At 38.5% G+C, this 15,821-nt stretch overlaps 7 protein-coding genes across 7 annotated transcripts; 2 read left to right on the forward strand and 5 right to left on the reverse strand.

Annotated features, from left to right (window-relative positions):
* Positions 1–123: 123 nt before the first annotated feature.
* On the reverse strand, positions 124–3,458 carry B0P05DRAFT_511548 (oxoglutarate dehydrogenase, E1 component). Its single transcript, XM_051575617.1, has 3 exons — positions 2,757–3,458; positions 2,458–2,693; positions 124–2,413 (listed from the first exon to the last, which is right to left on the reverse strand). Exons 1-3 carry the CDS (start codon positions 3,394–3,396, stop codon positions 197–199), a joined length of 3,093 nt encoding a protein of 1,030 aa, XP_051434014.1. The 5' UTR covers positions 3,397–3,458; the 3' UTR covers positions 124–196.
* Positions 3,459–4,297: 839 nt separating this feature from the next.
* B0P05DRAFT_471628 (maintenance of mitochondrial structure and function-domain-containing protein) lies at positions 4,298–5,414 on the reverse strand (the record flags this gene model as incomplete). The annotated part of the gene is made up of 4 exons (XM_051574630.1): positions 4,298–4,813; positions 4,860–5,038; positions 5,098–5,190; positions 5,240–5,414. 4 exons carry the CDS (start codon positions 5,412–5,414, stop codon positions 4,298–4,300), a joined length of 963 nt encoding a protein of 320 aa, XP_051434015.1.
* Positions 5,415–7,487: 2,073 nt separating this feature from the next.
* B0P05DRAFT_471772 (major facilitator superfamily domain-containing protein) lies at positions 7,488–9,096 on the forward strand (the record flags this gene model as incomplete). The annotated part of the gene is made up of 4 exons (XM_051574643.1): positions 7,488–7,644; positions 7,697–7,977; positions 8,033–8,525; positions 8,573–9,096. 4 exons carry the CDS (start codon positions 7,488–7,490, stop codon positions 9,094–9,096), a joined length of 1,455 nt encoding a protein of 484 aa, XP_051434016.1.
* Positions 9,097–9,170: 74 nt separating this feature from the next.
* Positions 9,171–10,561, reverse strand: B0P05DRAFT_545191 (uroporphyrinogen decarboxylase). The gene is made up of 4 exons (XM_051578612.1): positions 10,417–10,561; positions 10,305–10,364; positions 9,753–10,261; positions 9,171–9,702 (listed from the first exon to the last, which is right to left on the reverse strand). Exons 1-4 carry the CDS (start codon positions 10,481–10,483, stop codon positions 9,235–9,237), a joined length of 1,104 nt encoding a protein of 367 aa, XP_051434017.1. The 5' UTR covers positions 10,484–10,561; the 3' UTR covers positions 9,171–9,234.
* Positions 10,562–10,747: 186 nt separating this feature from the next.
* Positions 10,748–13,471, forward strand: B0P05DRAFT_545192 (glycoside hydrolase superfamily). Its single transcript, XM_051578613.1, has 10 exons — positions 10,748–11,361; positions 11,412–11,465; positions 11,516–11,771; positions 11,818–11,945; positions 11,989–12,003; positions 12,053–12,255; positions 12,303–12,393; positions 12,446–12,658; positions 12,702–12,947; positions 12,999–13,471. The coding sequence occupies exons 1-10, from the start codon at positions 10,753–10,755 to the stop codon at positions 13,446–13,448; spliced, it is 2,265 nt and encodes a 754-aa protein (XP_051434018.1). The 5' UTR covers positions 10,748–10,752; the 3' UTR covers positions 13,449–13,471.
* Positions 13,472–13,542: 71 nt separating this feature from the next.
* Positions 13,543–14,281, reverse strand: B0P05DRAFT_133657 (uncharacterized protein). The gene is made up of 4 exons (XM_051573035.1): positions 14,190–14,281; positions 13,935–14,136; positions 13,721–13,891; positions 13,543–13,655 (listed from the first exon to the last, which is right to left on the reverse strand). Exons 2-4 carry the CDS (start codon positions 14,132–14,134, stop codon positions 13,637–13,639), a joined length of 390 nt encoding a protein of 129 aa, XP_051434019.1. The 5' UTR covers positions 14,135–14,136; positions 14,190–14,281; the 3' UTR covers positions 13,543–13,636.
* A 208-nt stretch (positions 14,282–14,489) lies between these two features.
* B0P05DRAFT_133526 (uncharacterized protein) lies at positions 14,490–15,645 on the reverse strand. The gene is made up of 3 exons (XM_051573034.1): positions 15,212–15,645; positions 14,592–15,166; positions 14,490–14,545 (listed from the first exon to the last, which is right to left on the reverse strand). Exons 1-2 carry the CDS (start codon positions 15,579–15,581, stop codon positions 14,736–14,738), a joined length of 801 nt encoding a protein of 266 aa, XP_051434020.1. The 5' UTR covers positions 15,582–15,645; the 3' UTR covers positions 14,490–14,545; positions 14,592–14,735.
* Between the last annotated feature and the right edge of the window lie 176 nt (positions 15,646–15,821).

The following is a 15,821-nucleotide window of genomic DNA, read 5'->3' on the forward strand; positions in this document are numbered from 1 at the left end:
TCCCTTACACATCTGATAACATGATCTTAAAATAAACACGACATGATTTTCTGATTTGGTACGACACTCCCCCCCCCCTTTTCTCTCTCTCTCTCTCTCTCTCTCTTCATCGCCTTTTTAAAATGATGCATGAATTCAGTTTCATTTTAATTAAATAAAAGATAGAAAAATAAGGAGAAAAAAAAGATTTTTTTTTTTACCAGATGGGAGTACCAGAGGTAACTTCCTTAGGTTGACGAGATTCACCGGTCAAAGCATTAGCCAAAAGACCATATTCTTCTTGGAAATGCTTCTTCTTGTTACCAGTAGCAACAGAAGCAGAAGGAGCACGACCAGCATAACGAGGAGCCTTACCAGCATGGTGTTCAGTTTGAGACAAAGAGGTAGCAATACGAGGTTGAACGTGTTGCCATGCACCCATGTTCAAAGGTTCTTCTTGACACCAGACAATTTCAGCATTGGGGTACTTGTCAGCGTGTTCCTTGACTTGTTGGTAAGGGAAGGGGTTCAATTGTTCAATACGAGAGATAGCAACATCGTCAATCTTGTTTTGGTCACGGGCCTTGAGAAGGTTGTAGTAAACTTGACCACTACACAAGATGTGCTTCTTGATCTTTTCAGGAGCAACAAGGTGTTCAGGGTGTTCTTCAGGCAAGTAAAGTTGGAAGTGAGTATCACCAATCAATTCGCTCACATCAGACTTGACAAGAGGGTGACGGAGCAATGACTTAGAGAAGGGCATGATCAAAGGCTTACGGAATTGACGGCAGATTTGACGACGCAAGACATGGAAGTACTGAGAAGGAGTAGAGGCATATACAACTTGCATGTTACAGTCTTGGTGTTGTCTAGACAACTTTTCAGCAGAAGGATAAGTGTAAGGGTAGTCATCACACATTTGGAGGTAACGTTCAATTCTGGCAGAAGAGTGTTCAGGACCTTGACCATCATAACCGTGAGGAAGAGACATCACTAAACCACTACGTTGGAGCCACTTTTGTTCACCAGAGGCCAAGAATTGATCGACAATCACTTGAGCAGTGTTGGCAAAATCACCGAATTGAGCTTCCCAGACAACAAGGGAGTCAGGGTTTACAAGAGAGTAACCTAATTCAAAACCAAGGACACCATATTCAGACAAAGAAGAGTTAGAGATGGAAAGAACACCTTGTTCAGGGCTAATGTGGTTCAAGAGAGTGTGCTTGGAACCATCCTTTTGGTCATGGAGAACAGCGTGACGTTGAGAGAAAGTACCACGTTCAACGTCTTGACCAGAGATACGGACATGCTTGCCTTCAGTAAGCAGGGAACCCCAAGCCAAAGCTTCAGCAGTAGACCAATCAATGTCCTTACCAGACTTCAAAGACTTTTCACGGTTTTGAAGGATACGCTTCAAGTTACGGTGAATGTTGAAGTTGTGAGGAAGTACAGTCAAAGCATTAGCAACAGTTTGGATGGTTTCTTGGCTGATACCTGTAGGGTAGTGAGGCAAATTTTCTTCAGCCAATTCCTTGGGAGACTTGAAACCAGGCCATGAACTGGATTGCCATTCAGTAGAAGTAGGCTTGTAATCCTTGCTACGAGAGTAGCTTTCTTCAAGAACATCCCAGACACGCTTCTTGTTTTCCTTGATTTCAGCATCAGTCAAGGAACCTTCTTCCTTCAATTGAGCTTCGTACTTTTGAGCAACAGGCTTTTGCTTGGCAATGGCTTCGTACATGCGAGGTTGAGTGAACATGGGTTGATCGGTTTCGTTGTGACCGTGCTTACGGTAACAGACTAAATCAATCACAACATCCTTGTGGAAGGTTTGACGCCAGTCAGCAGCCAATTGCATGACATAGGTAACAGCTTCAGCATCATCACCATTGACATGGAAGATGGGAGCATTGATAGACTTGGCAATATCAGTACAGTAAGGAGTGGAACGACCATAACGGGGATCCGTAGTGAAACCAATTTGGTTGTTCACAACAACATGAATGGTACCACCAGTAGAGTAAGAAGGAAGATCATGGAAACCCATAGTTTCATAGACAACACCTTGACCAGCAAAGGCAGCATCACCGTGAATTAAGACAGCCATAGACTTGTCACCCTTTGCATCCTTACCGTAGAATTGAAGAGCGCGAGTCTTACCGAGAACAACAGGATCAACGGCTTCCAAGTGAGAGGGATTGGCGACCAAGGAAAGGTGGACGCGCTTACCAGAGGGAGTAGGACGAACATAGTTCATACCAAGATGGTACTTGACATCACCAGAACCTTCTTCAGAGGGTTCAAGAGCACCACTAAATTCACAGAAAATGGATTCATTGGGCTTACGAACAACGTTGGAGAGGACGTTAAGACGACCACGGTGAGGCATACCAATCACAATGGATTCAACACCAAGATCAACAGAACGATCAATCTATAGCTAAGTTAGATGTATGCCTTGGCTTTTGATCTACTTACCATAGCCTTCATACCAGGGATCAAGGTTTCACCACCTTCAAGACCAAAACGCTTTTCAGAGGGGTACTTGGAAGCAACAAAACGTTCGAAACTGTCAGACCAAGTCAAACGGTCAAAAATGACACGCTTTTCATCAGCAGTGTACTTGAAAGGCTGAGGAGTTTCGATACGTTCACGAATCCAATCACATTGAGCACGATCAGGGATATGAATATATTCAACACCAATGGAACCACCTATGAAAAGAAAAAGTAAATAAGGCTTTCCCTCTCACACTCTCACACTCACAAATTACTTACAGTAAATCTTCTTCAAATGAGCAATAATTTCACGAAGAGTGAGAGTGGCGCCAGACTTGGTGAAGGCAGGTAAAATACCGGGACCAATAGTGAATTGTCTATCGAGATCGCTATCCTTGAAACCATAGTAAGAGTATTCCAATTCAGGAGGAGTAGAAGAGTTAAGGTCAGCGTGTTGAATACCGAGAGGATCCAAGTTAGCAATGTGATGACCACGGACTTGGTAAGCTCTGGTCAAAAGTTGGATCTTCATATGGTCAATCACATCAGAACCAGAAGCACCACTTTCGCCGGGCAAGACAGGCAAACGGGCACTGGCCGAGGGAACAAGAGTAGGAGGAGGAGTATAAGCTTGACCGGGAGAAACACCATTAGCCATGTTCTTGAAGTAGACTTGCCAAGACAAGTGAACAGAGGAAGGATCTTTTAACCAAGCTTCGTACATTTCTTCAATGTAATTGGCTGAACTGCCATGTAAGAAGCCATCGTTAGTCTCGGGTGCAGCGAGCCGTGTTCGGGTAGTATGAAAAGGTGCAACTGAAGAGGAGCGATAAATAGATTGACGGGTAGCTTGAGGAATAGCCTGAACTGAGGGCTTAAGTGTACGAGACACTCTGCTGAGTGCTGATAAACGATACATTTTTTTCTCTCTATAAAAAGAAGAAAAAAAATGAAAGGGGGTGTTGTATGTTTTGATGTGGGGTAAATAATGTGCTTTTTGGAATTTATATGGGCGCACAGAAAGATTTTTGTGACGTGGCTTAAGTCACTTGCTGCCTCTACGTCATTCTTTTTTGTCGTTGTTGCCCTTTTAACATTAGAAAAAGTAGGATCAAATACTACCTTTCAATGTCTAGATATATAGTTTATAAAGGACTACATGATGAAGAGCAATACTTTTGCAAAGCAATTGAACTTTAGACAGATTTTGAAATGAAAGAAAAGAGCGTTTATTTATTGGCTGAAACATTGTCCACTGTGGAACGAAATGAACCGATAAATAGGCATATTATAATTCATATTCTTGTGTATTCTGGCTCTATGATCAGCAGTTCTGTCAAGACAAACTCCATGAAATGTTCTATACTGTCCTGGTAATAAAAGTCGGTATACGAAAATGAGCGGCTGAAAGTTTATTTTTTCGTTTATATACGGGTATCTCCCGGTTTTTAACGTGTTCTTCCGGTCGCAACAAATAAAATAAATTAGCCACCGTAGGAAAGGAGATTAAAAAAATCATGAAATGATAGAAATTTCATATTGCATGAATTTCATAAAAGTGTAATATTTTCCTACAGTAAGATAGATTACAAGTGATAGTTTATAGTCATTTACTTGCCTCTTATTCGCATAATCAGCTTGTTAATGACTTTATCCTAGCAATTCAAAACCAAACAACATTCATTACCAGCAATGCAACATCAGTTTTGATTGCTTATTAGAAGCAATTCAGTATTCCTCAATTTAAACCAATTCAGTTTTGAAATCTCGTTGGTAAAAAGGATCTTGAATAGTTCAACATCCGATGACAATAACTTTGTTTATTCAATTTGCATATCATCTGTCTTTTCAGTGGCTTCCTTAACTTCAGCATCTTCTTTTGTCTCTTTTGCTTCTTCTGCTGACTCCAAAGCATTTTCACTCTTAAGGTTATCAATCTTGTTGTCGATTAGATTATGAAGAGCAATAACAGCACGAATCATACTGGACAAGTAAATCAGTAAGAGTTGGTCGTTTGTCTTTGTGCTAAATGAGTTGACCATATCTTGATTCTCGAGATTAGGCAACAAATTGAAAATATCTTGCAAGTTATAGATAATTTGATGGTTGACAGGTAATTTGCCACTCACGACCTTCTGTAAATAATCACGAATTTCCTCTAATCTACCTTGTAATCCACCCAAAGAACCCAATTGAGAATTAATACGAGTAGATAGAGTACCAACTGCATTGTCCTTAATGTCTCTCAATAAGTGCTCTACACCGATTTCTTCAGCTTCTTCTGCAACAATTTCTGAAGGAACATGCATGAATGTCTTTGTTGTAGATGTACCGTCCTGTTTGATAGGTTAATATGATTATCTTTTGTAGATCTATACATACATCCTTAATTTCTTCAATAGCAAAATAAGCATCAGTAGGAATTTCAGCATCATTAGGCTTGACATCAATAATAACAAGCACAGGGTTAGGTGTATATCTCTTAAAAAGCTCATTGATTTCTAAATCAGAAGAACGAAGCTTGGGTCCGCTATGATACCAACCAATCAACTTTTCCTTTGCTATAGACACAGAGTATTAGAGATGCTACAATAAGCATAACATGGTTTGTGTAGCTTACCATTTACTTTTTTAAACATGTCATTCATGGCTTCAACATAGTTATGATCCAAGAACCAAACAGAAGGATCTTTTTCATCTTCTTCAAAGGGAACTATACAAGACCATGTAAGATCATCACGTCATTATCTATTGATATTTACCAGCAAAACTGTTGGAAACATTCACAACTTTTCCCTTGTTTTGACCAAGCAAGACACCAATGACACGCTTCTTGGTATCTTTGGCAACACGATTATAGTGATCAGTGGCTGAAAGCAACACAAGGGGATGAACGTGTGCTGTAACTGAAGGTTGAACTGTGGTGGTGGCAGGCATCCTGTATATGTATGTTATGTGTATTGAAGAAGAACAGAGGGAGAAGGAAAGGCACTTATTACGCGTTCGTCGGTCATTCAATCCGACTCTTTGTTTGTGACATCATTCATCCTTTCAGGATCACGTGATGCAATTCATATCATGCTGCAGTCGTTGACTACTCAAGGAGTAGAAACCAAATTGAAAGAAAAATACAGAAAGAGAAAGCTTATGACAAGTATAAAGCTACTAAACTTGTGATAGACACAGTCGAGAAAGAACATCTAAGTATCAAAAAAAGCAACAAACATAATTTATTGACATATATTAGAATAAAAATCGGTGAATTGCAAGGAGAGTCTTAGCTCTTTGACTGAGAGCGTCTTTGATTTAATTTGAATTTTGCATGAAAGTATGCCGATGCAATATGGAAAATTATATGTCACTCTCCCGATTGCCTTTTTTGGATTTTCCATCACCCCACTGAACACCGGTTTTTGCATTCAAAATATAGAAAATGTCCCTTGTTCTTCCAGCCTTTTCTCATTTGTGTTAACCTATTTCATTTCCCCAAAAAAAGTTGAGATGAGGCTTCTCTGCTTGAATCTATAATTATTTAAGTACTTTTCAGCTTTCTGTTGCTTAATAAATAACCCTTCATCTACGTCAAGGAACTTGGCGTATATCAACAAAAATTGGGCTTTTAATTTTAAGATGCGGTTATTGGGCTTCAGTGTAGTGACAAAAGTTGTAGATTTTTGCGTTCTGAGTCTGCTAATATAGGGAACATAACTATGTTGCTGCTAAAATATTGAACAAATAGGCAGAAATATTTGAGAGGTTTTTTGCTCTTACCATATCATTTTCATAGTATAGCTGTTAAGCAAACGCATTGAAAAAAGACCAGAGCCTCTGGCGCACATTTTGAGTATTCAAGCTTGTCGATAGCTCCATTTTTCGTCTTATAGCGTCCAAAAGAAGATCAGAAGTTGTTAAACAAGCTTTTTTCATGACTAATAACCTTTGGTCGAATGGTCGTTTTGGCCGATTTTTAAAAATCGTTTTTTTTTTGTCTAAATCAACTCCAAATGTACCTTATATGTTAGTAAACATAATCTGTGGGTATTTCGAACATCTCTGTGTGTATAAACAGAGTTTATGCTCGTACTGTATAACTATACAATCTCATGTATGCATCGGTTCTTTTGATGTTTTCTATCCTGCTGTTAGTTAAAATGATGCATCAAAAGGATTGCATACTTCTCTGATAGAGAAGCTGCTTCTATTTCAACAGTTACAAGGTTTCTTTTTTTGTATGATTTAATAAAGTTAAGGACACTTGACAGCCGAAAAGTATTAATTCATTATACGTATACCTCATGAGAAACGCTATATCTTGTTTCAACTCTAGTTAAATCACTGTGTTTCTAGACCATTGAGATTACAAATGGTGTGTAGGATATGCAGCTGCTGTATTAGTTGAGAAACTTTAAGTGACTTTCTTGCACTTGGCATGTGTTTAGTCTCTGATCCTTCAATCGATATATGGCTAATTCGTTATTTATTTTTTGTTCTATAAAATTGCTTATAGTGTCACAGCTGATGGAATGCATCAGCAAATAATAGCATACTGTCTACTTACGTTGCCGTATTAATTGAAGTTCCTCTAAATAGTATTTTGATTGCCTAAGAACAACCTCTGATTGCGCTCGCTATTTTATAACTCGTATCACCAATAAGCAATCAACATGATACTTGCATTGATTTTGTCCGCTATTTATCCGGATCGGCAATTCGCAGCAACTTTATTGGAAGCTGTTTTACGGAACAAGTCATCATGATGAATGGTTTGCAAACTCGAGTTATGAAATAGAGTTTAGCCTGTAGACTTCATTTTTAATCAAGAAAAGCAAAGTCTTACATGTTCATCAATAACATTTCAAGAATTTTATATGAAGAGAAGAATCTGATAAGTTTGTTGAAAGGGCGCGCTATACTCGGTGAAGAGAGCGCGGAGAAATCGGCTATAGAAATCTAATTTGAATATATAAAAGCGTCTGATCTGCTTTGTTTCTGCTTTCTTGTTGCATCATAATGAATTGGAAGACTATTTTAAAGTCAAGACTGTTGATTAAGCCACCAGTTGAATCAGATCCTCGACTTCTAAGCAATAAAGCCAAAGGGTTTGTTCTGGTATGCTTAGCTTTATGTGCTAGTACACCAGGCTTCTCTAGTACAATCTATTTTCCAGGTACTTGTGTAGAATCAAACACAACATCATACTTATGCGTACAAATAAATAGGCTTACCAGATATTACTGCTGATCTACATGCACCTTCAATGGCAACTACATTAACAGCTGCACTGTTTGTTTTGTTTATGGGTATTGCACCTGTATTTTGGGCGGCCTTATCTGATTTCTATCAAATTCGTCGCTTTTTATTCATGTGCTCCATGATAATCTTTGCTGCTGCCTCTATTGGTTCTGCTTTTATGAATAACATTTGGGGTCTTGTTGTACTTCGATGTTTACAATCTGTAGGCGCTTCTTGTGGCCAATCTGTTGGTGCAGGTGTTGTTGCAGTGAGTATTCCTTTTATCTAAGAAGAATATCAATTAACTCTATTTTATTTTGCAGGATATCTATCCTATTGAACAAAGAGGTGCTGCTTTTGGAAAATACTTTTTTGGTGTATTTATTGGCCCATTATTGGGCCCCATCATTGGTGGTTTCTTGATCATGAGCGACCTTACATGGCGAGCTACTTTTTGGTTTTGTTTTGCTTTTGCTCTTTTCAATCTTGCTGTCATCTTTTTGTTTTATCCAGAGACATATCGCAACAATGAAAAGTATGACTTGGAACTCCCTATGGATAATGACAACACATCATCTGCTAGTAGTGAAACATTAGATCCAGTGGCACCAGAAAAAAATGCTGAAAACGATACAGTGATGAAGTCAGCCATCAACAAGCGCATTAATCCCATCGCTCCTTTTCTTTTGCTTCGTCATCCTTTTGTCTTTTTAGCTTCGTTCGTTTCAGCTGTTGCTTTCGGTAGCATGTTTGCTGTTGAAACAATCATTCCTGACTTGTATGAGACCAAATATGGATTCAATTCATGGCAAACAGGTAGAGTAAATACATGATTTAACAGAGGAATATTGACACCTTGATAGGCCTAAGTTATCTCGGCGCTGGTGTCGGGAACATGTGTGGTGCTTTTGTTTGTAGCATGCTATCAGATCGACTCTTATTAAGATCACGTCGTCTTCGTGGGGGTGCTTCTGTTGTAGAAGACCGTTTGACAGCTAATTTATGGCCTGCTTGTTTTATTGTTATTCCCTTTGGTCTACTGTTGTTTGGTTGGACCATTGAAAAGGGAATGAGTTTTTGGGCACCTATTATTGGGTTCGGTATCCAGAATTTTGGCATGAATCAGATTATGACTTCTACTTCTGCTTATATTGTAGATGCTATGCCTGGTAATGGTGCGTCTGCTACAGCTGCTGCTAATCTTGTACGTATGGTGCTTGCCTGTATTCTAACTCTTGTGGCAAACCCCTTAGTCGCTGCTATTGGTGCTGGATGGACATGTGTCTTTTTGGCAGGATTGACTTATGTGTCTTGCATTTGTCTAGTTATTCTCAAACTGAAAGGTCCTGCTATGCGAACCTACAGTGGTTATGGCGATAAACGTTAATTATAATTTGTATTTACATACATACATACACATATATATATTACTGCATTGATGGCATAGTCTTAGATTTTATTACACTTTTTATTTTTCTTTTCTTTTCAAAATGCTATAATACAAGAAACTCTATAGTTTACAAAATTATTTTCTAATTTCAGCAGAAACTTGTTGAACAGTTTCCAAATAGACCTTCAAGGCTTCAGGATCAACGGTGGGTAAAATACCATGACCCAAGTTGACAATATGCTTAGAATCCTTACCAAATGCATGAATCATACGTGTAGCAATTTCACGAATAGCATCAAAACCACCATACAAAGCAGTGGGATCCATGTTGCCTTGAAGAGCAACTTTATCGCTTGTCATTTGACGAGCATAAGCAGGATCAATTGTCCAGTCGAGAGAGACAACCTCATAATTAGATTCAGATAGATCAGAAAGAGCGTACCAAGAACCTTTAGCAAAGACTGTCATGGGCACAGCATCTAATCCTTCTTTAGCCAAACGTTCTTTGACCTTGGTTGAGATTTGTCGAATATAAGGAAGAGAATATTCTTTAAAATCATAAGGAGAAAGTTCACCTCCCCAAGACTCAAATACTTGGAGCATCTAAATATAGGTTAGCATCATATTCAAATCATTTCCCTCCTGAATCTTACCTGAGCACCAGCTCTTACTTGACCAACCAAGAATTCAATGGCAATGTCTGTAATGCGCTGTAATAAAGCATGGGATTCTTTAGGATACTTCCATAACCAACTCTTTGCCTTGGCCAATGTTTTGCTTCCACCGCCTTCAATCATATAAGCCATCAAAGTCCATGGAGCACCAACGAAACCAAACAAGGGCACACGACCTTCGAGCTTATGACGTGTCAATGTGATGGCTTGGTAAACATACCCCAATTCTTTGTCTACATCAACGTTCTCAGTCAAACGAGAGAAATCCTCGGGCGTTTCAAGAGGAGCAGTGAATACAGGTCCCTTGCCGGCAACCATTAATACTTCAAGACCCATAGCTTGAGGAATCACTAGAATATCAGAGAAAATGATGGAGGCATCGAGGAGACTGCCATAACGACGAATAGGTTGAAGGGTTAGTTCACAAGCAAGTTCTGGAGTACGACAGACTTCGAAAAAGCTATGTTCCTTTCTTATTTCATGAAATTCTACACAAGTCAGACTGTTTTCTTTATGACAAAAGTGACTTACCAGGTAAGTAACGACCAGCTTGTCTCATGATCCAGACAGGAGCGCGCTCAACCTTCTCGCCTATATACATAAAAAGGAGGTTATGACACGTTAGTGATCAATAATACTCTACCTCGAGAAACGCGAAGAATAAGGTCGTTTTGAAGTGTGGGGAAGTTTTCAGCCTTGTAAGTAGACATATGTCGAGTTGAGAAAAGAAAAGAGAAAAAAATGGTAATACCCTTTCCTTTCCTTTCGCTCCTCTCAGCCAATCAAATATTCAGCGCTGAAAAAAAAGGAAGTTCTTCCTTATGGCTAAAGTAATCCCGAGTTAGTACAAAACTTTGTTTGCTTGTCAATCTCATAATTGCACGATCTGGTCTTATTAAATAAACAAACTAAAAGTTGATTGATCAAATTAAAAACTATATGTCCACGCAATTTCCTTCTCTCTTTCTTTAATTCGAAAATGAAATCAATTTTGACAGCCTCTGTTCTTCTGGTCTATTTCTTACAAGCAGGTCTTGCGAATCCAATAAACTATTGGGACAATGATTTTTCATATACACATGAGCTCATACAAGAGTCCAAGGTATCTATGGCTGCTAATACTGCTGATTTCCAAGCATCCTTTCATGTCTTAAGCTGGGACGAAGCGTACGAAAAGGCAAAAATAATGGTCCAAGCCATGACATTAGAACAAAAAGTCAATATTACTACTGGTATCGGATGGGAAAGTGGACCATGCGTAGGTAATACAGGAAGAACCACAGGTCCCGATTTCCCCGAACTATGTTTACAAGATTCACCTTTGGGTATTCGATTCACTGATGGTGTTAGCTCTGGTGTATCTGGTATTAATGCAGCTGCTTCCTTTGATCGTGAAGCCATTCGAAAACGAGGTGAATATATGGCAAAGGAATTCCGAGCTAAAGGTATTCATGCTCAATTGGGGCCTTCAATGAATATGTTGAGAGCACCGGCTGGTGGTCGTAATTGGGAAGCCTTTGGAGAAGATCCTTTCTTAGTTGGTGTAGCTGCATCAGAAACTATTCAAGGCATCCAAAGCCAAGGTGTGGTAAGTAAAAAAGATGTTTGCATGTTCAAAAGCAACTAATTCCAGTCTAGATGGCAGTAGCAAAGCACTTGATAGGAAATGAACAGGAAACAAATCGTCTAGTGGTAAACAAGATGATGTACATGTCTTCCCTTTACTTATTTTTTCTAAAAAGCATTCGGTTGATATTGATGAAAGAACAATTCAAGAAGTGTATTTGTGGCCATTTGCAAGATCTGTAGAAGCGGGCGTAGCCTCTGTCATGTGCGCTTACAACAAAATCAACGGTGTCTATGCTTGTGAAAATGAACATGTACTGAACAATCTCTTAAAAAAACAACTAGGATTCAAAGGATTCATCCAAAGCGATTGGTCTGCTACTCATTCTACCGAAGATAGTGCTAATCATGGATTAGATATGACCATGCCAGGTAAAATTTTTCTCTATTGCATTTATTGTTCCAACTACTTGACTAGGCGACATTACCTTCCATTCGGGAGATTCATATTTCGGTGCTAATTTGACAAGAGCTGTAAAGAATGGAAAAGTGAGTGAAGATAGAGTGACCGATATGGCAATGAGAATAGTCGCTTCTTGGTACAAGGTAAATATTTTTTTTCACGATTATTATATTGACCTGTTATTAGCTAGGACAAGATCAGGTAATTCAGAATACAGATGTGGCTGTTATTAATACTTGCAAATATACAGAACTTTCCCGAAACAAACTTTGATAGCTTTAGACCTGAAAAAGGAAAGCATATTGATGTCCAAGAAGACCACAAAGTATTAATCCGAGAAATGGGTGCTATGTCTACTGTCTTGCTAAAAAATCAAGAAAATATCCTGCCTTTAAGCACAACAAGTACACGAAAACTAGCCATCATTGGTTCAGATGCAGGTCCTAGTCTAAGGTAGTTGCTTGGTTCATACTCTTTTCTTTTATTGAATTTTTATGTAGAAAGTTGAATTGTGAAGATCATGGATGTAATGATGGGTCATTAGCCCAAGGCTGGGGATCTGGCACAGCTAACTTTCCTTATTTGGTGACGGTAAGATCATAGGGTTTAAGCCTTATTGTTCATGTTTTTTCTTTCCCTATAGCCTGCAGATGGTATTAAACAGAGAGCCGGAAACAAGATGATCATCAAAGAACATTTAAATGATAAAGACATTACGACAGCTTCACAAATAGCTTCCGAGGCTGATATTGCTATTGTGTTTGTCTCCGCTAATTCTGGAGAAGAGTTTATTACTGTAGAAGGTCATAAAGGTGATCGATTCCATTTGAATCTTTGGAACGCAGGCGATGATTTGGTAAGAATGTAAAAAAAAGGAAAAGAGGTCTCATTTTATCTAGATTAAAGCTGTCGCAGATGTAAACAAGAACACAATTGTTGTAATTCACTCTGTAGGTCCAGTTCATATGCCATGGATTGACCATCCCAATATCAAAGCACTGGTATGGCCCGGCCTTCCTGGTCAAGAGTCTGGCAATTCATTAGCAGATGTTTTGTTTGGTGATGTAAATCCGTCGGGGCGTCTTCCATATACAATTGCAAAGGACATCAAAGACTATCCTGCTGAAATTTCAAATGAAATGAATGTAAGTATAGTGAAAAAAAAAATTGATCTATTGATCTCTTGTTCTCTATAGTTTTCTTACAAAGAAGGCCTTTATATTGGCTATCGCTGGTTTGATCAAAAGAAAAAAGATCCACTCTTTGAATTTGGTCATGGTCTCTCTTACACCAAATTTGAATATGAAAATATGGCAGTGGATGTACAAGGTGATTCAAACGATCCAACTGTAGCTATCAGTGTCACCGTCAAAAATGTAGGAGGATTTGACGGTGCAGAAGTCTCTCAACTTTATCTCTCTTATCCCAAGGTTGCTAATGAACCACCTCAACTTCTTCGTGGTTTTGAAAAAGTATTCATATCAAAAAAATCTGAACAAACAGTCAAGTTTATGCTCCAAAGAACCGAATTAAGTTATTACGACTTAGATGCTCATGCTTGGGTAGTACCTAAAGGAGAGTTCATTGCACACATTGGTGCTAGTAGTAGAGACATAAAGCATTCATCATCATTTATTTTGAATTAAACATATTTATTTGAAGAGAGGGTATGAATAAAGAAAGAAAAAAAGGGTATCTAAACTTTTCTTTTATAGTCTTTTTGAAAAAGTGGCAATAAAATCAACCATACCCGGTTTAAGCTTTTCTGCTTGAGTTAAAACGATAGTAAAATCAGACATGTTGTACAGAGCTAAGGCATTCATTAACCTTGTTACTAAATCATTATCAGATGGCTGAATAATAATGACAGTGCTGTAGAATGTTAAATAGGCATGCATGATATGTACAAACAACTTACGTTTCATCTTCTACAAACTTGATCATAGCAAGAGCCCGTTTAACTAGACATCGCTTCCATTGCCTTATATAAGACTCTCTCATTCTGACTGGTATTCGACGCATTTCATCTATCAATGTTTGAACCATGGGTGCTATACAATCTGTCTTTTCAAACACGCTTGTGCGTTTACTGTAAAACATGAGCGATACAAAAATATATATCTTGAGTTTACCTCCAATCGTTCAAATGACTTTTTTCGCTTGTAAAAGGAACAAGGTTTTCTTCAAGTTTTGATGAAAAGGCATGGTACTGTAACTTGAGTTGCTGATATTGTTTATAAAGAGGTGTTTTTCTAACAATCAAGCGTGTCATGTCTACAAATGTTGTGGGTTCAATAGAGTCCAATACAGCCAGCTCTATCCTTGTTTCCATCTCTTCTACATCCTTATTGGATCATTAGTATTACATAGATCCATCTTGTACATACTTGTATTAAAAGTCCTTGGAGATACAAGTCGGGCATATAATGATGATGCTTTCTTGCATGGCTTGATCTGCTCCTTTCTTTGACTGACAAGAACAACGCTAATGTGTTGATGACCTACCATGAACATTAGTGGATAGCCATTAACAACAACTGAACTTGCCATATTCATGCTTGTCAAAGCATTACCCACTAAAAGTGTAGATCCGGAGGTCTGTAAATGAGATGTAATGACTCTATACAAAATATATAAATATGGGTTGCACAATCATCTCAAACTTTATGTATTTTACAAACTTGGCAATAAATGGAGAATCCAACATTTGTCTCGACTCGTCACTCAAGATAGTATGGCTCGTCTATCAACATATAAACGATGCTGTTCTCCTATAGAAGTCATCTTACCTTGACACAATCTAAAGGCAATGATACAGATTCTAAATCCATTACTGACTTTACAAAAGGCGCTAGTTTTTCTACAGTAAAATAATTTAATGCGGTATCCCAAGTCTATAAGATAAGATTAGGTATCTCGATAAGTACAGTATCTCATCTTACGATGGAATGACGTTTAAAGACCTTGCGTAACTTGAGTAATGGTTCAACAAGCTGAGCAGGGATGCGCCCACACAACACATTAAAGTATTGAGAGAAGTTTCGCAAATAACGTACAGGCACAACAAAAACAAAGGCACATAAAGACTCGAGTGTCGGATCATGAAATAAGAAGGCTGTACAGATAATAGCCTGGCGATGCAACACGATCCATTTGGGTTCTACACCTTTGAGAGTACGGCCCATTTCTCCATTCAACACTTGTCTTCCAATCATCATCTGAAGTTTTTCTTCTACTGGTTCAACAGACCATACCTTTTCTACTTTGGGTCCCATCAAATTAGACCATTGGATCAAGAGTGCTGCTGAAAAAAAAGAGGATTCAAACAGTGGTGATCCTTTCTTACTAAATTTTTTGCTTTGGACTAATCTATAGTCAATACGCTTTTTTTCTTCTTTTTTTGACTTACCACTTGTTGCATCTTGAAGGGCTACAATGGCTTCTGAAGGTACTTTTAAAGCAGGGGGAGGTAAGACAAGTTCACCAGAAATAGTACCATCTATAATTTGTGGGGAGGGAAGCGGAGAAGTCAAGTTGGAGTGAGCCTCAAACGCGGGTGAGCGGATATGGTGGTGGTGATGACGATGAGACTGTTTTCTTTGTATATCATTTTCTTCTTCTTCTATTGCTGGTATTATGGGTGTTGTTACAATGGGAGAATGATCAATATCAGAACTTCCAACAGCTGACGTAGTTATCTCTAGTGCCTGAATAGCTGTTGTAGAGGCAGTTGCCTTAGACTTGGATAGACGAGTACGTTGAGGTGGCTGGTCAGTCATAGGTAGGTAGAAAGAAGAAAGAAAAGAAAAAAGAGGAAAAAGGAAAAAGGAAAAAGGAAAAAACTCAAACTCTTATTCAACACATAGTCACAAGCCATTGTTCTCGCATTGTGTTACTTGATCAGTTTATTCTCCCTTTAATTCTTTAAAGCTATCTGATGCTTCATCATAACACCAACTTGTCAACTCAACACCATAAGGCTTTGGTCTTACTTCATAAACACTAAAAAACAAAGTTAA

This window comes from Gilbertella persicaria, assembly GCF_025201335.1.
Source record: "Gilbertella persicaria strain CBS 190.32 chromosome Unknown B0P05scaffold_24, whole genome shotgun sequence".
Lineage (NCBI taxonomy): Eukaryota > Fungi > Mucoromycota > Mucoromycetes > Mucorales > Choanephoraceae > Gilbertella > Gilbertella persicaria.